Raw genomic sequence first — 24,098 nt, forward strand, 5'->3', positions numbered from 1 at the left:
GCTCAGCAGAGATGAGAAAGGTTATTCTTCAACCAGTGGAAAAAGGTTGATGCTATTTTATTCATTTATTCATATGGAGCTCAGCGTAAATACTTGCAGGAAGACTTCTAAACTTAAAGGGATATTTCGGGATAGACGAATATATCTTTAAATTGGGTCACTTATGTAGTAGAAATGTGAAAAAATTATAGAAATTGGTGCCTTCTAGGCCGAGATAAGCCAGAAAATGTGTTTTTGGCTGCACTAGCTTCGCTGCTTTAGACTCCATTCCCAAGCCACGCATACCGTTTACAGACAGACAGACAGTGAGGCAGCATTCAACTCAACTCAAGTGTGTTTTATTGTCATTTCAACCATATACACGAAACAACGTTTCACTGTGGCTCAAATGGTGTTACACATTTAAAATATATAAAAACGACATTATATAAAAACGACATACGAAACAGGCTACATTTAGCTAGTGCACACACATTATATGTTCCGTAAAGTTCAGCTAACGCATACTAGCATTAGCGCTTGGTGGGCTATAAACACAGAATATAAACACAGCCGTAAATTTGCGTGGAATGTAGAATGGTCGGCATTTAACAGTCACAAACTCCACCAGCAGAAGCAGTAAGTTGGATACAAGCAGCTCATTTCTGCACAAGTCCGTGTTAACACAGCCCACTTCCACTAGTCTTACCCGGCGACAGAGTAGCAGGCTGGATAGTCCGGTACACTGTTGTTCAGCCATGTTTCCACAACAAAACACAAAACACAGCAGTCACTGAACTCGTGTTAGGAGTGTCGTTGAAGTTGGATGTAGTCCAGTTTGTTGTCTAATGAGCGGACACTTGCAAGCAGGATTGATGGAACAGGTGGCCGGCTAGCGTTAGCTTTCCACCTAGCTAGGTTATACTCCATGACATCCCTGTTTTAAACCTGTCTCTCTCTGCTGCTCAGTTGTCATTTCAGGCTAAGAGCACAACCCTCTTCCTCCCCTTGCTCCTCGGTCTTCATCTTACACGGCTCCTGGTTCCTCCTCCGGCAAGACTGCCGTCTGCTCCTCGGTTCGGTCTTCGGGTTCCTCTCACCACCATCAGTGTCTAGACTCCATCAGGGGATCAGCTTCTGGCTTTCTAACCCCCTAATTAGATATAATTTCATAATGATGGAGTCTAATCTCCAAAGACTGTACATGTCATATCATGCATTCGTACAATAAGTCTTTGCATATCTGCAACGAAGTCTCTCCTGATTCAAATAAATCATAATGAATGGGGTCTTGCCTTCCAAAATAGTAATTCAATAGAACTCAGTGCTTTGTTAATATTTAACTCCACTGATAGAGAAATAAGCACACTATGTGTTTCCATGTTTATTTCAGTTCTGGAAGCCCTGCAATAGAACAACAGTGGCAGAACTATGAGGAAGTGTGGATTTAGAAAAACAAGCAGAACACACACACACACACACACACACCCACCCACCCACCCTGGTGGCATTGCACTAATTTAGATTAGATGATTAGATTAGATTAGATTCAACTTTATTTATTGTCATTGTGCAGAAAACAAGTACAAAGACAATGAAGTTGAAGACGCAGTTTGCGTCTAACCAGAAGTGCAAAAAGAGGCTTAGTTGGTTGGATGTCCCCGGGATGCAGAGTTAGAGTTCAGTAGGGTGACAGCCGCAGGAAAGAAGCTTCCTCTGAACCTGCTGGTTCGGGTGCGGAGAGACCTGTAACACCTCCCGGACGGGAGTGGGGTGAAAAATTTGTGGTTGGGGTGAGAACAGTCTTTGATTATGCTGTGCACCTTACGCAAGCATCACTTGCCCTGGATGGCCTCGATGGAGGGGAGTGAGGCGTGGGGCAGTTTTCACCACCCTCTGCAGTGCTTTTCGGTCATGGGCAGAGCAGTTGCCATACCAAACTGTGACACAGTTGGTGAGGATGCTCTCGATGGTGCAGCAGTAGAAGTTCACCAGGATCTGAGGAGACAGGTGGACCTTCTTGAGTGTCCTCAGAAAGAAGAGATGCTGGTGAGCCTTCTTGATCAGGGTAGAGGTGTTGACGGTCCAAGAGAGGTCCTCAGAGATGTGGACACCCAGGAACATGAAGCTGGTGAGACACTCCACCTCAGTCCCGTTGATGAGAATGGGGTTGTGTGTGCTAGCTTTAGACTTCCTGAAGTCCACAATGAGCTTGTTGGTCTTCTTGGTGTTGAGAGCCAGGTTGTTGTCAGTGCACCACAATGTTAGGTGCTGGACCTCCTCCCTGTAGGCTGTCTCATCGTTGTTGCTGATGAGACCAATCACCGTAGTGTCATCTGCAAACTTGACAATGGTGTTAGAGCCATGTACAGGTGTGCAGTCGTAGGTGAAAAGGGAGTAAAGGAGAGGGCTCAGCACACATCCCTGTGGTACACCGATGTTCAGGGTGATGGTTGAGGAGGTATGATTATCTAACCTAACAGACTGAAGTCTGTTGGTTAGGAAGTCCAGAATCCAGTTACAGAGGGAGGTATTGATGTCCAGTTCACTGAGTTTGGTGATCAGTTTGGAGGGGATGATGGTGTTGAATGCTGAACTAAAGTTAATGAACAGCATTCTCACATTGGTGTTGCTGCTGTCAAGGTGGGACAAGGCAGAGTGAAGTGTCGTAGAGATGGCATCCTCTGTACTCCTGTTCTGATGGTAGGCAAATTGGAAGGGGTTCAGTGAGGGAGATAAGCAGGTCTTGAGATGGGCCAGGACCAGCCTCTCGAAGCACTTCATAATGATGGGGGTGAGTGCAACTGGACGGAAGTCATTAAGGCTTGTTGCAGTGGAGTGTTTTGGCACTGGCACAATGGAGGTGGTTTTAAAGCACGTGGGGACAGCTTCCTGGGCTATTGACAGATTGAATATGTCAGTCCAAACCTCAGTCAACTGCAAAGCACAGGCCCTGAGTACGCATCCAGGGATACCATCAGGACCAGCAGCCTTACATGCATTAGTCCTGCTCAGTGCCACACACACAATGGTGGTGGAGAGTGTGAGGGGCTGGTGATCTGCAGAGACCACAGCCTTGATGCCTTTTCAGGTTAGCTCTGGATGAGTTATAGGCTTGAGCATCACCTAATCTGAATGCAGTGTCTCGTGCCTTCAGCAGGAGTTTGACCTCACTGTTCATCCATGGCACAACTTACCCAATAAACACCTTGTGAATAAGCTATATAAAGTAAAAGCAAAACCATAATGAGTAAGCGTAATAGTTAATAATATAGTAGTAGAGGGAATTTCCTTCACAGGAGGAAATAGCTGGTTTATGTTTAATGATTCTCATGCTTCCTGTGATTTTGCAGTAGTATAAACTTAATGCATGTCTAATCCATCGCTGATTGGATAGCTGACCATACACTCCCACAAAACTGTAAATGTGTAAAAGGGGAATCAGTGGTGATAATTTTTATCAAGAGGGCACTTCATGAAAAGAACTTCTTGGTCTCAGAAACAGGTAAGAGAGATGCTTTATTAAAGACAAGTTTAATATCAGTTGTTATAATGCCATGGTAATTGTGATGCCAGTATTTAAAGTAGTTTGTTTAAGGTTCATCTAGTGAGTGGCTTATCAGTACTGAGAATGGTTATTATTACTCTCTGCCCATCAGAATTGTTTTGCTTTCCAGAGTGAAAATGGTGAATTACAAAGTGACCGTTTCCACTGGCAATCTCGCCAATGCTGGCACTTTTAACAGAGCCCTCATTAAGCTTGTGGGAACAGATGGGGAGAGCAGACGCAAGGCTTCATCATATACCAGACGAGGAACAGTAAGTAATAGGCCTCTAAATGTCTAACCCGCTGCCTCAGGATTAGGGCCACATGTGAAAACTGTATTTGAGTTCTGAGTGTAGAGTCAGAATTCTAAGAAAAAAGTCAGAATTCTGACTTTTTTTTTTTACACACAATCTGAGAAAAAGTCAGACTTCTGACTTTAAACCTAGCTGACTTTAAACTCAGAATTCAAATACATTTTTCACCTGTGGCCCTAATCCTCTTCCGTATATACTGTATGAGAGGCACATTCTATATCAATTTAGAGAAGCTAAAGTGGGATGATACAGCTCAGTTCTAAATACCCTTTATCTTCATTTTAAACTATTTCTGTCATTACTCCAGGTGTCTAGTTTTACTGTGTCTTGCCCTGTGTCCATTGGAAAGCTGGTCCTGATAGAGCTGGAGAAACCACGTCTCCTTTTTGAAAACCTTTGGTTTCCTGCCAAGATTGAAGTGAAATCTCCTGAGGAAGACACCTACAATTTTCCCATCTATCGTTGGATCAATGACAGCAAGGTGCACCGTTTCAGAGAGGGAACAGGTTTGCAGAAGTTAGCTTGTGTGACATACTGGGAATGATATTCACAGATCCAAACTTCCGGGATCGATTACTCTTCAGCAAAATGTTATTAAATCACAAACGACATTGCTTTCTTATGGTAGTAAGGTAGACAACGAGCTACAACCTCATTTCCATCAAAACGAGCCGTCCTCCGACCTGGACAAATAACATTGGTCTCTAAGCAGCTTACAACACAAAGAAAGATACAACAAATATATTCAATTGCTAGTTATGTCTCTAAAATTATGTCAAAAATGGGTCTACTGCTGGTTAGACTACACCACTGAATAATTTGGTGGAATATTTATTGCAAAAATATTGAATATTTTAATTATTACATACTGTAGTGTCTCCAAACTTACTTCAGACATAACTGGTCTCCTGCTGGTTGTACTACAACACTTACCTTTAAAAAAAAGTTGTATTATTATAATAATAGGATAATCTGTGAATATCTTTCCAACTTTACCGAAGTGTCTGACATCCTGTAGGCTGTTCACTGACCATACTATATACTATACTATATACGTCAATAATTTTAAACCTTGTCATTCTTTCTTCAAGCTCTGACAGTCTTTCAAGACAAACATCATCTTGGCATTGAAAGTAGGGAGCAGGATCTGATTCAGCAAAAGAAAGACTATCGGTGAGAGCTCAGAGCTTAAACACATTAATAAATTAATCATATATAATGATAAAATAGCCCTCATATGACATTGTTACACCTGCCAAAGGTACAACATATATTGCAAAATTGTAACATTGAATATGTGTCAAGTATATTATGCTTGCACTCTAAATTAAAATTGCACAAACTGGAATCTAGACTGTCCAAAGTTCATCATCTGCTTTCTCTCTTTTTTTCCCAGCTGGGAAGTGTATGCAGAGGGAATACCCCACTGCATGAAGGCAGAGTGCTTTTTTTCTCTGCCTTCTAAGGACCGTTTCTCCTTTACCAAGAACATAGAGGTCATCTCCACTCTAGCGAAAGAGTAAACTCCTAAATTCTGTTCTATCTATCTATCTATCTATCTATCTATCTATCTATCTATCTATCTATCTATCTATCTATCTATCTATCTATCTATCTATCTATCCATCTATCTATCTGCTTTAAAGCCTCATATAAATGTACTATTTGCTCTTATTTTCTAGGTTTGTTGAGCTGCAACTGAAGAGACTGTCTAAGTCCAAAAAGAACTGGCCTGATATTGATGCTATCAAGGGGGTGTTCTGTTGCAAACGAACTGGCATATCAGGTACTATCATAGTAATTTATTGGAATACTTGATACTGTATACACGATGATGATAATTTATTACCATTATCAATAATAATAATAATAATAATAATAATAATAATAATAATAATAATACTTATTATTGTAACTTTTATTTATAGCACCTTTAAAACTAAGTAAAAAATGCTTTGCAGGGCACCTGGCTAGCTCACCTGGTGGAGTGCGCGCCTATATACAGAGGCCGACCTGTGGTTCATTCCTCCTCTCTCTCCCCTTTCAAATCTAAGCTGTCCTATCAAAAATAAAGGCCTAAAAAATAAAATAAAGTACTTTGCAAAAAAAAAAAAAAAAATTATAAAAGTCAATTATAACTGCTCCGTAGCAATGGGCCAAGCATTTTGGATGGAGAAGAGGACAAAAATGGCATATAAAGGAAGATTCTGTCAAGTACCAAACAGAGCCATTCCTGCTCATCTTTATGAGTATGTCAAAGGAACAGGCCTATGGGTTGGTGACTGGTGCGTAGGCAACTTGAACTCCTAACCTCTCGCTCTGAAAACCAGTATCAACCTGGTTGAGCTACATCTCCCCTCAGAAACTTATGTCTCCAATCTGCAAAGCATAATGCCAGAGTACACAGATGCATGTTAATCTAGGACACAAACTAAGTAAGCTGTAAGCTATTGTCCAGGTGACAGTACCTCTAGCTATTGGGGCTATATTTTATTGAGTCAGCCTGGGTTGACTCAGTAGCCTACTGGGTTGGGTTGACTGATTGTTAATCTGAATCAGGTGTTAATGCAGACACATTTAAAATATGCAGGGCAGTTGTCTACAGCACAATGCCTGATTAGATACATGTATGATCATCTTGCAACACCAGGGGCTCGTACTCAGAACCTTTGACACCCTAGACAGTTGCTGAAAATGCAGAATTTTAAACTACAAAATACTACTAATAAAATTAATTTCTCACTAGAACATTCTGAGAATTTGTGTACTTTGTTAAGACTACATAGAGATGCCTGTAGTTTTCACAAAAATCAATAAATGACAAACTGATGTTTAAAGTGCCCATAATATGAAAAAAATACTTTTTCTGGGATTTGGGGGTGTTCTTTTGTGTCTCTGGTGCTTCCACACGCATACAAACTTTGAAAAAAATCCATCCATGCTGTTTTGAGTGAGATACGGTTTCTGAATGTGTCCTGCCTTCAGTCTCCGGGTGAGCTGTGACGTCACAAGCCGAAACAAGCTGGCTAACCGCAACCGTTAGCTCGTAGCGTTAACTAACGCTAATGCTAACGCTAGCATGCTACCTCGTTCTCAATAGCAAAGCACTGCTACAACACACACAAGTTCACCATAATCTACAAAATAACTACTTACATGTGCGCCCTCATTTAGAAGTCTCCCAGCTAATCCTGCCTTGTAACTGACTGAAGGTGGAGAAACAGCCTTTCTTTTACTGTCTATGGAGCTAGCTAGCTGACATGATCTACATCTGAGCTACTGCGCATGTGCAATCAAAGATAGTACAGAAGAAGAAGAAAAGAGGTCTCACTCTGTAGCTAAAACAGAGACCAGGTGAAAAGAGGATCTGCAGCAGTGAGAGAGAGCTGTGCAGTACAACAAAAATATGGTGTTTTTTGAAAATTAAACCATGTAAACCTATTCTGGTACAACCTTAAAATACAATTATGAACCTGAAAATGAGCATAATATGGGCGCTTTAAAGCTCTATTTTGCATTGGCTACAATGGCGTAGATGAGGACACAATAACAACACTATATGGATGATTTCTTATGAATTTTTAAAGTTTAGTATTTTAGATGGCTGCTGAGCACCACCATTAGGACTATTAGTATACAAGTTAAGTTTGGCACAGGACTGGACTGTCACGTTGTGTCACATCATGTGTAGTGTTACAAGTGTAGCGTACTTTGAGTCGTATGTAAAGCAAGTACAGGTAAGCCTATAGGAGCACCTCAGTGGCTTGTAGGTTGTTGTTTTTTAGTCAAGTAAATCCCTTATAGGGAATCTGTAGATCAAAACACATACACTTTAATTCAGTGTCCAATCATGTCTTTGACTCTGCATTCTTTGTAACACATTGTTTTCCGGTTTCCAGTTTCACATGCAGTGTGCAGTTAACCTGAGAACAGTGGCAAAGTAAGATCTTTTATACCAGAGTTTGAAATTTAATTAAGTATAACTCGGTTCTTTTTCAAGACTATGTCCAGGACCATTGGAAGGAGGACACGTTTTTTGGCTACCAGTATCTAAATGGTACCAACCCCATGTTGATCCGACGTTGTTCAGCACTGCCTGATAACTTTCCTGTCACTGACGACATGGTCTTCCTCCGTGGACAGTGTAGCTTGAGAAATGAAATGAAGGTGATTATCTTGACCTTTATTCAAAATATTCATGTTTATTTAGTGTATGTAATATCCACATTGTATGCATGTGAAACAAATCATTTCTCATCCTCACTAAAATTTGAAACAGAAAGGCAACATATTCCTGTGTGACTACAAGCTTTTGGATGGAGTGAAAGCAAACATCATCGATGGAAAACAGCAGTACTTGATGGCTCCACTCGTCCTGCTCCACAAAACACCTGATGATAAACTGATGCCAATTGCTATCCAGGTGAGATTATCACTCAAATATAGCTAGCAGTAAAGATGTAGCCTACTGTATTGACCCCTTTGCTTATCAAAAGTGGCCACCACGGTTGCTTATTGATAGCATATTTTTTTTAGTGCAATAGATTATCAAATGTCCAGTGTTTTCAAAACAAAGATTATTTATTTATTTTGCGTTTGTTATTAACAGAGTCAAGTTCCCACTCATAGACAAACAAAAACATAACATTCATTTAACAGTTTGCTTCTCCAGCATCAGCAACATCTGAGTGCAGTTACCTTTTAATTATAATACCTTATTCTAATTGACAGTGAACTACTGCCCCAAGTGGTGGGAGGTTCAACACAAACAAACAACATCAACCAAAATGGCTCTTACACCTACATTAGAGTATTGATTAAGGCAACTATCATTCAAACCGCACGATGTAGGTTCCCCTGCAACAGGTAGAATCCACCTTTATGATAGTGTTCTATCAAAAAAGATGCAGGGTTCTTTGCAAGTAGCATTTACCATGGCCAGTATCAAGATGGCAGCTATGAAGTCTCTTTACTAGGAGAGGGTGTTTATTTCATCCTGCCTGAGGGAGGGTTGGGTGCAGAGATGTTCACAAGTCATTTTTTGGAAGTCCAAGTCAAGTCTCAAGTCTCTGGCCATCTGATCTGTCCCTAACACTGTATTATTAAATCTTATGAATTCAAAGCATGTCCTGTAGCTACCATCCATACAGTACATTATCAAAATCAGTTGTAGGATAACTGTATGGGGTCTACTGCAATGCAATCTGAAGAAACACAAATTAAGAACTCTTTCAATTTCATAACTGTATTTTTCAACATTTTGGTATCTGCACCAAATAATACATGTTTGTCTCTGTTACTAACTGGCTGTAAAGCCCAACCTCATCATGCATTACATTTTTCAGTGTTCAAAGTTTGAGGAAACATCCGTATTGAAAGTTAATACACCAACCATGGTGCAAACATGTGAGAACTGATACTTTCCGTATTGCTATTTAACAACAACCGGGTGAAATATTAACTCTAAGTCTGTCACATCATATGGATACAACTATAAAGATACAATGTGCCTGTTCCCAGCATTAGCACAACACTTTGCTATGGTTATCTTGTTACCTGTGACAATATATGCTAGATTTAACGTCTCTTTCACATTAGCAAGTGACTGACCTATCTTGGAGAGTTTTGAGATGTTTGATGAAGTTCGACATTGTCGATCCGGCATAATTTATCTTGGTGCCACACACCTCGCATGTTGCGAAGTTACTGAAAGCAAAACTAATGACAAAAGGCACAACTCCAGGAGGATTTGGTGTTGCCATCGTCAATGCATTTTTTTGATATGTGAGTGCGTGCACATAGGCATAGCGCATGCGTTACGTTGCACATTATGGCAAAGGGCAGGGGACATGCAGATCGTCATACGTTTCCCCAACGTATATGCGCCAATAAAAGAAAATAGAAATACATGAATGAATTTAGATTTAAAAAGCAATAATTGCATGAAAACAGGTTGTTGACGAGTCTCGAGTCCGAGTCAAGTGTGAAGTCTTTTGGGTCGAGTCGCAAGTCAAGTCTGAAGTCAGCTGTTTGTGCGTCTTAAGTGCGACTCAAGTCCGAGTCTCAGACTCCAGTCCCTATCTCTGGTTGGGTGATATGTTGACCTTGGATTCAATGAAAATATTAATTTCCCCGTCAGAAATCAATTTATTTTCTGACTGAAAAGCAGATGAAACCTATAGTAAATAGGCAGTCCCCTCTGGCAGACAATACAGGATGATTCAGTCATGCACAACAAGACGAAAAAAAACAGCTTCTAGCTGTTAGACTCATGAACACATCCCCCCTTCCTTCTCCTGCAGCTGAAGCAGACTCCAGCAGATGACAACCCCATCTTCTTTCCTACTGATTCTGAGTATGACTGGTTGATGGCCAAGATTTTTGTGAGAAGTGCAGATTTCAGTGAGCATCAACTCAATGTTCACCTGCTGCGCACTCATCTACTGGCTGAAGTGTTTGCAGTGTCACTGCTGCACAACATGCACATGGTGCATCCACTGTACAAGGTAACTAAAGGGATAATACTAAACTTACTGTAGTTGTAGTTTTATCAACTACCAAACTAGTTTATGAATCGTAATGTTTGGTATATCATTCTGCTTAATATAGAAGCATCAACATTTCTGACTTTGTTACATGTAATAATGTTCCTAACAGAGTTCCCTCTTTTCCTCAGCTCCTCATACCTCACACCCGCGACACTCTTGAAATCAACTTCTTTGCTAGATATTTTCTCATATCTAAGACTGGAATTTACCCAAAGGTACAAAGCGACCAACATGCTCAGAAGACCATTAGGTAAACAATATATTTTTTTAATATCATAAACAGTATTTGACTCCTTTCTAGATTGCAGCTTCTGGTGTAGAGGGTATGATGACAATCCTGAAGAGATCACTGTCCTCAATGACCTACAGCTCCCTCTGCATACCAGACGACATTGCTGAACGTGGTGTGGAGGCTCTGCCGAACTTCTACTACAGGGATGATGGACTCAAGCTTTGGGATATCATCCAAAGGTAGTCCTGGGTGTGTCCTGGTATATGACAACGGGAGTAAGGACAGGACAAAGGTCAACAAAGGTTGAAGGTCACCATCTTTCAATTTTTGACATATGTCTTGTTAACATCTCTCTTTCTGGTAGAAAACAATTTAATCCTCATTTAAATTGTCTTACAAAAGAGTGTCTCATTCATAGAAATGAAATGGTTAGAAAGAACAGTTTGACCTTGTTATTGGACTAGTACAAAACAAAATGCCGATTGTTGTTAGTTGTCATGGTGACAAGACACGTCAGTGAGGCCGTAAAGTTTTTGCAGCGTAATGGGAGGAGACAGGCCGGCACAGCTCGGGACACATTCTCCGGAGCGCCGGGGAGTGAAGAGGAGGTACAGTTAGACCCAGCAGCAGCGGGTCAGTGGACCATATTAAGAACCAGTCCGCTGTTCAGCTAATTTTCTGTAACCAAGGCAGCACGAAAGCACAGCGGAACCAGCCAGCCAGCTGATGGCTAGCTAGTTAGCTAGCTTGCTAACTCTGCCATGCCCCAATACCACACCGGTCAAAGAAAACAATCCAAACAAAGTTGACACTCACCTGGCGATAGCAATGTGTTTTCCTACATAGTGTGGAAAAAACATTAAGTTGAAATTTGACTCATTTAGCGGCTGGCTCTCTATGCCCTGTTACTTTACTACTCCACTACTAATTTGGCTATACGGCAAAACCTCACCTTTGCAACATTCCGCAAGTCGATTTTTATGGAAGTTAGTCCTTCACTCAATGGCCGCCACTCTGACCATTCGACTGGGAATGCCCTTTCTATCCATTTTATTTCTATGGTCCCACTACTGTAGTGTGTATATAAAATGTATAATTCAACTAGGAATGTGTTTTACATTTTATGTATCCATGGTTCTCAAAGGTTTGTGCAGGGAGTGCTCAGCTACTACTACAAGAATGACACTGAGGTCCAGATAGACTCTGAACTGCAGAAGTGGATTTCGGACATTTTTGAACATGGATTCCTTTCCCAAGCATGCACAGGTAAACTTTAATGAACAGTTGAATCTTAATCATTATTAATGTGTACATAAATGTACCATTATATTATCGTAATGCAAACACAAATTAAACTGTAGTCATCTGGAAGTCTTTGAGTAATGCAGTTTATACCTTCTACAAACTTCTCAGGAATTCCAAAGAGCTTTACCACCTTGTCTGAGTTGATCAAGTTTGTCACCATGGTGATCTTCACTTGCTCAGGACAGCACTCAGCTGTTAATACTGGACAGGTGAAGCATTTTACTTTACTGGGATGATCAATTATAATGTTGCTATTTTTGTGGAATGGGTTCATGAGGTGTTGCAGTTTTTTCTGAACTGGAGAAAGAGACATAAACATACAGAGTCTACAGCCATGCTAACAGGTATGTGAGGCTGCACTTAGGCACAGTGATGCTTTGAGCTAAATGCAACAAATGCTAAAATACTCACAATGACAACGCTAACGTGCTGACTTTTAGTATTTCTAATGGTTACCAAGATCACAATCTTAGTTCACCATGTTAACATGCAAACATTTGGTAGTTAGCACAAAACACAAAGAACAGCTGAGGCTGATGGGAAGGTTTTTAGTTATTCCAAAGTAAAGGACAAATAAAAGTGTGATCTGATGATGGCGTTGGGTGAAAAGTCAGAGGATCACCAAGGTGATCCCAGTTCATCCTGAAGTCAACAAGAATGTCTGAACTAGATTTAATCACAATCTAGCAAATAATAAAGTTTTAAAGTTGAAAACCACAAACGTTAACCTCATGATGGTCAGGGGATCACCAAAGTCATTAGGATGCATCCTCTGGGGACCATGAAGGTGTTGAAATAATTCAGTGTGGACCAAAGTAGTGGACCGACTGACACAGCATGGCTTCAAAGAGTATTAAGCAGTTATCTGTCAACCATTAATTAATTGCAGTATGACTACGGTGGCTGGATGCCCAACACTCCCTCCACCATGCAACTTCCTCCACCAACGACGAAGGGGACAACAAGCGAGGCCAGGATGCTGCAGACATTGCCTAACAAGGGCACAACAGCTAAGACAATGGCCACCTTGTGGCTACTTAGCAAGGAGCCCTCTGACTTTGTAGGTGCCCAAAACCTCATGAAAATTACATAAATCACATTCATGTATTCATTAGAACAAAATACCCTGTTAAAAAACTGCTTACTTCCTATATTGACAATAGTGTATTTGATTTACATTTAAAACAATTTTTTTTAATGTATTGATCAGGTGCCTCTTGGCAAATACCCAGAGGACCATTTCAGTGAAAGAATCCCCTGCGGGCTGATAAAGGTTTTTAAAGGAGAGCTTGAAGTGTTAAGTGCGCACATCAACATCAGAAACCAGAACCTGGATGTCCCATACACATACATGGATCCAATGAAGGTAGAAAACAGTGTGGCCCTTTGAATATTAAGTGTGACCTCCTCAGCTGTTGGCCAAATGCAGCTTCATGTTACCAAAAGTGAGAAAGGAAAGAACATGTTTCTGTTTTTATCTGACTATGGTGTAAGGAAACTACTGCATGTGATCGTTGTATGCTGAGCTGTGATTTTTATACAACCTGTTTGATTCAACTGTGATGAAATCATAATCCACATCTTATCTCTCTATAAAAATATTATTTTGCATTATGATTGTAACACTTTAGAAGTAAACTGTGCTTCATGACTTATTGTCATAATGAAGTATAAATAATTATCGGAATAATAATTATAATAATAATAATTAATAATCGTAACCTATGTTTTGCTGAATTTACTAAATGCTATGTAATGTATTTGTATGGTAGAAAATTAGGCAATTACTGAAAGGAAGACTAAACCTCTGTGTGAACTCTGTGTCTGTTTCATCTCGTGTAAAAAACAAGTAGCCTACTTATCACACCGAACGTAGTATGCTTAATTTCGTAGATTAAAGGAGGTTTCTGTCACCAGAGCAAGAGGTATTGCTTCAATGGTCTTGTGTTGCATGAAGGAATTGTTTTTGTCTGTCCTGACTTATTTTTCTCTCTCTATAAAAACAAATTTTCTTAGTCTCAGAGAGAAACTGCACTTTCATATTTGAGGTGTGTTCCTGCCATGCTGCATGCAATAAAAATGATTGGATATGAGTGTTTTTCTCTCTCTATAAAAGAATAATTTCCCCCATAATTTTCCCCCAAATCTAAAATACCAAATGTGAAGCTGCTGCATTGAGAAGTTTCTTACTATATAAACACATGTATCTTTTGCGAACACCATGTGACAATTTGCACTTGTCTGCATCAACTTTATGTGCCACATCAAAACAAACATGGTGCATGTGAATATAAATGTAATGTGGCTGATTTGTCATTTAATAATCACAGCAAAGCCCTGATTAAATACTGCCAAACAAATTTGAGTTAGCACATTTAAATTAAACATCGATTTGTGTCTATATTCTACACATTCTTCATGTTATAGAAATACTTGAATCTTATGTTGTTGTGTTAATTTGTGTGTGTGGATTTCTGCATTTAATACTTTCTCTGTGTGGTAATTTTTTATCTATACTGTAAAAGTCACTTACATATACTGTAAACTGTGACCAATTCCCTAACCAAAATAAAGTATTGCTAAGCCTACATAACGATGAGTGCCTGAGAGATTATTATTATCATCATTATTATCTAACTACATCATCTGTCAATGTTTTTCACAGTTTTTTTAAAGATTACTTTTTGGGCATTTCCACCTTTAATCACCAAGAGAGCTCAGACATGGAAGGGTAGAGAAGAGGGGAAGACCATAGACTGTATATAAGTCTATGGCAAGCCCTCAACCAACTGAGCTACCCAGGCGCCCCTCTGGCCCTGTTTTGACCATTAAAGCGCCAATATTATACTAATTTTCAGGTTCATAATTGTATTTTGAGGTTGTACCAGAATAGGTTTACATGGTTTAATTTTCAAAAAACACCATATTTTTGTTGTACTGCACATTGCTGCAGCTCCTCTTTTCACCCTGTGTGTTCAGGGCTCTGTTTTAGCTACAGAGTGAGACATCCCACTTCTGTACCATCTTTGGTGGGAGTCGCACATGCACAGTAGCTAGGTAAGGATCACATCAGCTAGCTATCTGTTTCTCCAGCTTCAGTCAGTACAAGGCAGGATTAGCCAGGAGACTTCTTCTAAACGAGGACACACTTCCAACTTTGCGTGGAATACCTGCAGAACAGAGGCATGTAAGTATTGTGTGTTCATAGGTGTGATTGGCAAAGGACAAAAAAGCAGGAAAATATACGCTGCACCCATGACGCTTCGACAGCCTCATTTACATTACTGTTAATCAGTCATCACTTGATTACACATTGCATTACCTTGTTATAATATAAATAATGTGCCACATGAAGAGACAGTGCAGCATATGACAGTAGCAACAGCTGAGAAGATTTGGGTCTGTGGTGACCAGGTCCACCTCACACAAACTTCCTTCTCCCATTCTCTCTCTTTACTACACTACACACACACACACACACACACACACACACACACACACACACACACACACACACACACACACACACACACACAAATTCAGCTCTGGCACTGTAGCCACACCAGCCCACATTACCACGCCCATGCAGCCCCACCCACGGACACGTGCATTCACTAATTACATTTGTGTACAGATGATGAAATAATATAAGCAGTAACTTATGTAACAGATTTTAAACATGTAATGTAACTGGCAAACAATGCTTTCTACTTTTTAAAGAGCACGTTTATAACAAATTTATGTAATTTATATAATTTATTTATGCCGTTTGTATTCTGTTACTGTCATTCTCTACAGTATGTAGGTATGTAGTATGTCTGTCTGTTTGATAGTCCGTGTTTCTCTCTGTTGACACTGTACATATTGTCTGTCTGGTTCTCCATCTTTTCATCTGTTTTAACTCTCTAACTCTGCAATTTAAATGTTTTTTATGGCTGTCTGTGATGATACTTCAGGGTTTTTCCTTGCTCAGAATTTGTCTTTGCGGGAACACATAAAGTAGGGGGAGGAGGGGTTCTGGGGTCCTCCCCCAGGAAATTTTGAGGGTGAAAGACTTCAATTCCTGCATTCTGATACATTTTTAGGCACCAATTTATGGTAAAAATGTCAATATTTATTGCAAGGAAATCACAAAATTCTGGTGGCAGGTAACAATTCAAAATACAAAATATAATTGAATATTATTATATTCAGTAGTCCAGTAAAGAGGCTTTCACATCCGGGACATGGGCCGGATACGACAACACTTGACCCTAAAGTCCAGTTGTTTAATTAGCATGAACAGGGCTTTATGGTAAAGTTGTTTCCCCCCAAGGAGCACGTTTTGCTCCCAAGTTGAAAAATTTAGGATTGACTTAGGATACTTAATCAGTGATGTTGAATATAGCCTACAGTGTAACGGACCACCACAGTTCATACATACATGTGAACCGCGGATTAATTGCAGAGTTGAACCTACATAGTGTAAAACTACTACGTGAATGGGGCACAGCAGAAAGACGGAGCAAAACGAGTACAGTTTTCATGTGTACTCCTATAGGCCTACACTTCGCATCAGGCGTTAAAACCAACTGTCAGCCCGTCAGCAGCGGCTTCTCACTGCGCAGCCGGTCCCCCAGAGCAGCATGATCAACAGGAGGGAAACAGAGATCCCGTTTGAAGGTGATGTGCTTGATTTTGAGTGAACGTCCCAATTTAAGTAACCTCTGATCAGGTCGTAGTAAATTAAGTACCCTAAGTTTAAGATTAGGTGTTGGTCATTCGCAACACCTTTCTACCCCCCACACACACACACACACACACACACACACACACACTTATCAACTCTGAACTCTACTAACTCTGGCTAACGTTAGCTGTCAACCTCCCGACTAACGGTTACCGCTAGCTAGTGATCTAGCGAGGATTAGCCCTTCAGACCACATTGGACATCAGTGGACTCTCCATCCAAACTCCCGACTGGACCTTCGTCTGCCACAACTGCCGGACTCTTTCAAATACATGTACTCCCTGTCTCCGCCGATCACTTGGTAGCATTGGTCAGCTGTCAGCTTACGCCAGCTAGCTTCTGTTAGCTTCCACAGATTGACGACTCACCCAGCACATCTGTTCGCTGTAGAGCTCTTTTAGCCATGTTTCCCGGCTCAACACTAAGTTAGTGTGGGCCACCACCTCTCTGCACTGCCGAAAATAGTGCTCCCAAAATATTCCTCACTGCAACTTCTCAACATCATCTGCTACGTCGCTTCAGCTTGCATTGCCAACATAAAATAAAAATATTGTCCCGTTGTCGGCTTCAGCTAAGAAGATAGTTTGCCCCCACACGTCCAAAATTCTTATTCAAATAACCTTCCGCAACGATTGCAGGCTCTTTGGTGGATCTCTGCTTTGAATTAGGTTATATCGTGACAAATTAATGGACCACTTGTGGAGTGATATGAAGACATGAATCAGAGGCACAAAAAACGTTGACAGCAGTGACCGGTCATTATGTTTACCAATACCCCCGACCCGTGCCTTGCAACCCCCCCCCCCCAAAAAAAAAAAGAATCACACCCATGGTGTTGCAGCAGTGTTTTGCCATTGAGAACGAGGTGGCTAACCGCTAGCATGCGTTTCGGCTAGGGGCGTAGAAAGCCGTGCAGATTTTGAACAGCTCACCCGGATCTCACTCAAAACAGCATGGATGTTTGTATGCATGTGGAAGCACCAGATTTTGAATCACCAATTTGTGAAAATATTTGCCACCGTTAGGGGGGCCAGAGGGGGGGGGGGGTCAAGGCTTAATATTCAGGGCCACTAGCCACCCTTGGCCCCCCTAGAACCACCACTGCTTCACACTCTCTATTTTGTCCCTTCCTCTGGACTCTTTCTGTCCTCTTACTTTTCAGCCGACTAGCCCGACCCCTCCAGCTCCATGGTTGTCTAACTCAGTAGCCCGGTTGACACCAGACCCTTCTCAGTTGTAACTGAGCAAATTTACCGGACGTTCGTCAGGGTTTTCCCAGGCTACTAACTCAGTGCATGCTGAGATGGGCAGCTGAAAGAAAATGGTGAAAGCCATTAATCATCAGTTGCCTAGACCATTGCAACGCACTACTGGTGGATGTGCCTGTATGTGCCATCCGACTTCTGCAGCTCATCCAGAACGCAGCAGCCTAGTTGGTCTTCCACCTACTGAAGTTCTCCCACACTACACTGCTCCTCCACACTCTGCACTGGCACCCAGTGGCTGCTTGAATCCAACTTGTATTATACTCTAAGTCTCTTAAATGTAAGAACACAAAATATGTACAAGTTACTAGAATATTTTTTACATCACCTCTGCTAACCTTGGTTTTATTTTATTTAATTGTATCTGTTTTTCTTCTTTTTTTCCCCATCTTGTGTTTTATGGGTATTTCTTCTGCTGCTATTGTGCCTTATTTGGCTTGGAGTTGACTTCGGCATTGTGATTGTTTGCGTGATCTTGATGGTTCAATAAAGAAAGGCGGTAGTGGGAAGTTTGTGCAGCATCGACTTTGCAGTTCGCACTCCGGACCAAGAGGCGGCGGTAATGCACTCCCACGTTGTTTACCATCCGTCATACAAGCGGAAGTAAAGCAACGTACACATTAACGCTGGCGGTGTTCACACGTGGGTACAGAAGTTTATCAGAGTAATGTGGTGTAGTCTTAGTTAGGAAACATGTCGAAGAGGCAGACAGCCATGTCAGAAGAAAGTACCATTACTGAAGTGGTACTCGAGGAGGAGGATGTCCAGGAACCACCGCCAGAGACCAGACGGACCCGCAGCGGCCGCAAAGTGCGCACTCCTGCAGCACTGTTGGACTCACAACCCACGGCGAGGACTCCCAGCAGGCGGACCAGGAGGTCTGTCCTCCAGGAGCTGCCGGCTGTAGAAGAGAAAAACACGGAAAATTCAGGGCAAAAACTCGAGAGTCTGCCTGCCGAACCGGAGCCGTGTAACGTGTCCGAGCCAGCGAAGCTGCACACGGAGGCTGCAGCAGATACAGACAGAGTGGACGTTAACGGTAACGGGCCTACACCGGTAGAATCTGCACCCTCGAGTTCCGAGGCCGTCCCTAAGAAGAAGCATCGTTCGGGTTCAAGTGGGAAACCATTAACTCCGGTCATTCCGCTGGGAAAACCCAAATCTGGGAGAGCGTGGAAGGACCGCAACAAGCAGAGGTGTGTGGCAGTATAGCGAAGTAATTAAGTACATTTGACGTTACTCAAGTACTGTAATTAAGTAACTTACTTGTTTTTAATTTTACACTACTTGTCCTTCCCTACATTTAAGAGAGAAATGTCGTTGGGAAGATCGCGGACAGCGAATGTGACATTCATTATGGAAAGCTGCAGCATAATAATAGTCATGAATCTGTAATGTTAATTGGTGCTGATATTGAAATTAGGATTGAGTATCAAACCTCAGTACTTTGAATACTACCGACCACATTGTGTCCTTATCAGCAAATGTCAAATCCGTCATCCGTATTGAAAGTTGGCTATTTAAAATTAATTTCAATCCTAATTTTGTCACCATTTAGGTAACGTGATTGTTTGGCAGTTAGTGTTACAGCATAATATGTAACACATGAAGCTTGGTTTATTTCACTGAATGACCATTTATTTTAAAATGTTTATACCGAGCAGAGCAAACACTTTTTTTGTATCAAAAGTCCACCAGTATTTAACATTTCTATTTGTTCATCTCACTTCAATTTTATTGCTGCAAAATGGGATTGCCAAGCAGACAAACTGACCAACACGTATAATAATAGATCGATACTTGGCGTCTGTGTATCGATACAGTATTGCCATGGAAAATACCGCAATATATATCGATTGAGAACAATTTCTCATTTGCAACAACGACCTGTCACATTCACACAGTTTCACAGTGTGATCTGCTGGCCACTGAGCAGTTCCACTGGAGCGGTTGGGGTTAAGGCCCTTGCTCAAGGGCACCTCTGTGGTGGTCACTTTCCCCACCCAGATTTTATCCTGCCAGTCGGGGGATTGAACCGGCGACCTCCTGGTCCTTAACCCCCTAGGGCACCACTGCCCCTAATATTATGCTGTATAGATTTTTTTTCCCCCACCCCAAATATAATAATTTATGAAATTCAGTGTTTCTGTATCAATTACATTTGTCAGTCTTTACTGCCACAGCAGTCCCTAGCCTCATGTTCCTTACATGGAAATAATTGCAGTGATGTTTTGGGATTGAAAGAGTTGGATCGGTGCATCCCTACTTTCACGGGATGCTTTATGAATGAGACACTGTTACAATTTGTCTTGTATTATCTAAAAACCTGCTTTATGTGATTTTTGTCTTTTAGGTTCTCTGCAATGGTGAGAGATAAACCGCTGTGCTCTTCTTGGGAAAAGAAGATGGAGGCCAAGCGGGAGAAGGAGCTGGTGAAACAGTATACTTTGAAGCTTAAAGAGGACAAAGCCAGAGAGAAAGCGGTAAAGCTGTGTGAGGATTTTACCCCTGTAATGTTTAATCATTTGCACCTTTTTTTTATTGATGCTATTTTTCCGTGCTTTATAGGAAAAGAGGAAAAGGAGAGAAGACAACTTGAAACGTCGCGCAGAGAACGAACGCAAATCAGAGATTGTGCAAGTGGTATGTCAACTGTTATTGTCTACACAAAAAGGTCTATAGGCATCTAGTAGGTTACATATGTTTTGTGACACATTTGAGTCGCATTAAAGTTATGGAGAAGAAAATTCTAAACTGCTTCAGAATTTCATTTGTGCAATAAAAAGAGCGTATCAAGTGAAAAGTTGTTAATTAGCATCGCAAGCACACACAATCTTTCCATCAGTGATTTGACCTTTTGTTCATATATTCTCCCGTCTCTTTTGCATCACAGATCAAGAACACAGCAAAGATCAAGAGGATGAAGAAGAAACAACTCAGGAAGATTGAAAAGAGAGACACTCTGACTCTGCTGCAGAAGTCACAGAAGCATCAAGTAAAAGGCAAAGGGCAAAAAAGTCACGCGGTTGACCAAGATTTGACCTAAAGACTGAGATGATAAAAATTAATCTCTTCAGTACTTTGCCTACATGTCTTATATTTGGATGTCTGAAATACAACAAACGCGTTTCTATGGGAGGACGTATTTTCACATTAAAAGACAACAATGAGCGCTAAAGTGATCATCAAACTGTTAAGATTCAACCTTTTCTGTTTTGTTTTTGGCGTTATAAGTATCTTATTTTGCTTTGCCTGTTTCTGTTAAATTCTCATAAAAGCCTGTAAAACATCACATATGACTGACTTTGTTTCACTTGCAGGATTTTATATTAAATAAATAAAATTTTAATTCTTACTGTTCATCAAATTGTCACTAATTGATGGCTGGGAAAGCTGCACACAGGTTAAAAAAATAAATAAATGGTACAATGAAGTTATGCTCAATTTTAAATATGCACCATTAGCACACCAATAACTAGAATGTGTACTTTTCCTTTAAGTTGAGGTGCTCTGAGTATTGTGACATCTAAATTCCTTTTCATAAATGGCATGGAATGTAACCCGTAAAATGCAGAACTCAAGATTGATCAAAATGACAGGATGACGGGCCTGGCAGAAAAGGGATTTAGTGGTCGTTGAAGGCAAATTCTCGGTTGCCGTTGTCACAACAGCCTCAAATTTAAGATGGTCATCAAAAATATGTGATGAAATGGGTGCTGAGAAATAAGAATTTTTAGTTGACTGAAAGGAAAATTAATCAGCAATTATTTTTGAAAATGTATTCATTGCTTATCCGTTGAGCATTTCAGTCATTCATCCAAATATGAGAAATACTCACTGGCACCAGCTTCTCAAATGTGAGGTTTTGGTCCTTTTTTTATTTTATATGATAGTGAATATCTGAGTTTTTGACTATAGGTCCAACAAAACAAGCAATTTGAAGGTGTAGACTTGGGCTTTGGGAAATAATAGTAAATGAAGGCTTATTTTTTAGATACTTCATAGACAAAACTATGTATCTGATAATCTAACCCTGGTTTAGATTATCAGATACATATACACGTCTTCAACGTTTTTTTAGGCCAAGGACCCCTTAGCTGAAAGAGACGGAGCAGGGACCCCATATTGTATAAAATTAAGTTGCAAATTAAACTGGGCCTACAATAACAAGTAGAGCCCTTACACATACCGTTTTATGGTGCATGTATACAATACTAAGCTAGTAAAATAATTGACATTCATATATTTATACATCATGTTTTAATGTTAAACATATGTGTAGCACAGTGAATCCTTAAGCTTAACTGTATCTGTCGATGGCTACCTTACCTACTGACCAGTAACCTGTCATCAATGTTATGTAAATAAAAAACTAACACTAAACACTAATAGGCCTACTTAACTTTGCTAATATGTTGGATTCATGTTTATGTATATTTTCAGACATTTTAACTAAAAAAAATGTTTTATGATTGAACAATTACTTGGTGGCAATGGTCAGTTTGTGTCATTATTATATGGCTTCAGCTGATATAAGTGTGTGGGAGGTTTGGGTGTGGACACTGTCTCTAATGTCAGACACACTGTTTTGTTTTTTTCGAAGTGTTAAGCAAGAGGCTGCTGTCATGGGACCAGATGACGGTTCACAGAGTTGCAGACACTTGGCAGTAACTTAATCTTAATGTTTAGGCTCTGTACTCCTCAGTTGGATTTCAAAGTAAACTACGACTATGAGATTAAAGTGAGACCATAAAGACTAAGTAACACAATCTAACTCATATAAAAAATACCATGTTAGTCTCACTGAGATATAAAATCTCTTTTTCAAGAAAGACCTGGTCAAGATAGCAGAACAAACATATAAAACAATTTACAATCACAAAACAACTGAATTCGTTTATAAGAATTCAATTAAAAAATTGAATTCATAAGCAATAAAACACACCCTTTACCACCTTAAACACCTGTCAGCATAATGCAATACAATTCAGCACCATTATAAACCTCATGAATGTGGGATACAGGCATTTATTTTAGCTAGGTGTACCTAATAAACTGGCAACTGAGTGTATACTGCTGTGTAACTGATATTACTGAGTCAGTTCCTTGCCTTTTTACTCTTTCATATTTGTACTACTAATACACAACATTTCAGCATGTCACATAAGATTCCAATGGTTTTATCTCAAACGCAATCTTCAATATTCCATTATCCTGTAATTGCCATCGGTGTTCAGCGAAAGTCACTCTGAAAGTGCTAATGCTTTAAATGTACAAACGGTACCATATTTCGGTACCTGAGAGCGCGTAAGTTTATCTGCAGGGTTGGGTAGTAACGGATGACATGTAATCTGGATTACGTAATCAGATTACAAAAATCAAGTAACTAATCAACCCAGATTACAATAAAAAAAGTGTAATCAAATTACAGTTACATTGTTGAGGATTACCTGATTACATTTTATCATGCAAACAATGCAACTTTTTTTTATTTTTAATTTTTAGTTAGTTCACACCGGAATGCTTTAAAGAGAGCAAAAAGATTTCTTAGATGTAATGAAATAATGAAGAGAAAAGTAAAATAATTCACTGATCAATTCTGTTACGGTGTCTTTTATTTAAGGTGCATATTTATTGAAATGATATAAGAGTAATCCTAAAGTAATCAGATTACATTACATGTTTTGGGTAATCCAACTGATTACGTTACTGATCACAGAAATTGCCATGTAATTTGTAGTCAGTAATGGATTACATTTCAAAGTAATCTGACCCAACCCTGCTTATCTGTCCTCTCTGCATACTGACAGAGAGCGGAGCTCCGACACACACACACACACACACACACACACACACACACACACACACACACACACACACACACACACACACACACACACACATACACGTGCAGAGGTGCGGACGGAGTAAACTTGAGCAAACTACGTCAAGTCTGCAGTTTTGTTGAAGTCACAGTGAGTCATGGCAATGCCGATAAAGTGGTTTCAAGTGTGGTTACAGTTTTTCAAAACTTCACACAGACAGCGTTTGCTGCGATATGATGTTAATGGAGAGGCAAAAGCGGTCGCGGTGCTGTTGACGTTACACTTCCTCTGAGACAAGCAGGCACAACAGTGGTTTCTATGCCCTGGTGACTGACTGACAGGCTGAGGTTGTAA

General features: G+C 40.4%; 2 protein-coding genes across 2 annotated transcripts; both read left to right on the forward strand.

Moving 5' to 3' along the window:
* The first annotated feature begins 3,663 nt into the window (after positions 1-3,663).
* LOC144530209 (arachidonate 12-lipoxygenase, 12R-type-like) lies at positions 3,664-13,315 on the forward strand. Its single transcript, XM_078269693.1, has 14 exons — positions 3,664-3,798; positions 4,148-4,346; positions 4,932-5,013; positions 5,237-5,359; positions 5,523-5,626; positions 7,841-8,007; positions 8,120-8,263; positions 10,143-10,346; positions 10,517-10,603; positions 10,690-10,859; positions 11,765-11,886; positions 12,034-12,134; positions 12,815-12,985; positions 13,136-13,315. The coding sequence occupies exons 1-14, from the start codon at positions 3,664-3,666 to the stop codon at positions 13,313-13,315; spliced, it is 1,989 nt and encodes a 662-aa protein (XP_078125819.1).
* Positions 13,316-18,509: 5,194 nt separating this feature from the next.
* On the forward strand, positions 18,510-21,274 carry ccdc86 (coiled-coil domain containing 86). The gene is made up of 4 exons (XM_078261380.1): positions 18,510-19,115; positions 20,273-20,402; positions 20,488-20,562; positions 20,813-21,274. Exons 1-4 carry the CDS (start codon positions 18,613-18,615, stop codon positions 20,963-20,965), a joined length of 861 nt encoding a protein of 286 aa, XP_078117506.1. The 5' UTR covers positions 18,510-18,612; the 3' UTR covers positions 20,966-21,274.
* The last annotated feature ends 2,824 nt before the right edge of the window (positions 21,275-24,098 follow it).

Source organism: Sander vitreus, chromosome 2, assembly GCF_031162955.1.
Source record: "Sander vitreus isolate 19-12246 chromosome 2, sanVit1, whole genome shotgun sequence".
NCBI classification, from domain to species: domain Eukaryota; kingdom Metazoa; phylum Chordata; class Actinopteri; order Perciformes; family Percidae; genus Sander; species Sander vitreus.

Coding starts and splice junctions, on each gene's coding strand:
- LOC144530209 (XM_078269693.1), top strand. CDS start 3,664: ATGGTGAATTACAAAGTGACCGTTTCCACTGGCAATCTCGCCAATGCT. Junction 10,347..10,516: donor TGGTGCATCCACTGTACAAG/GTAACTAAAGGG, acceptor TCTTTTCCTCAG/CTCCTCATACCTCACACCCG. Junction 10,604..10,689: donor AGACTGGAATTTACCCAAAG/GTACAAAGCGAC, acceptor ACTCCTTTCTAG/ATTGCAGCTTCTGGTGTAGA.
- ccdc86 (XM_078261380.1), top strand. CDS start 18,613: ATGTCGAAGAGGCAGACAGCCATGTCAGAAGAAAGTACCATTACTGAA. Junction 19,116..20,272: donor AAGGACCGCAACAAGCAGAG/GTGTGTGGCAGT, acceptor TTTGTCTTTTAG/GTTCTCTGCAATGGTGAGAG. Junction 20,403..20,487: donor ACAAAGCCAGAGAGAAAGCG/GTAAAGCTGTGT, acceptor CGTGCTTTATAG/GAAAAGAGGAAAAGGAGAGA.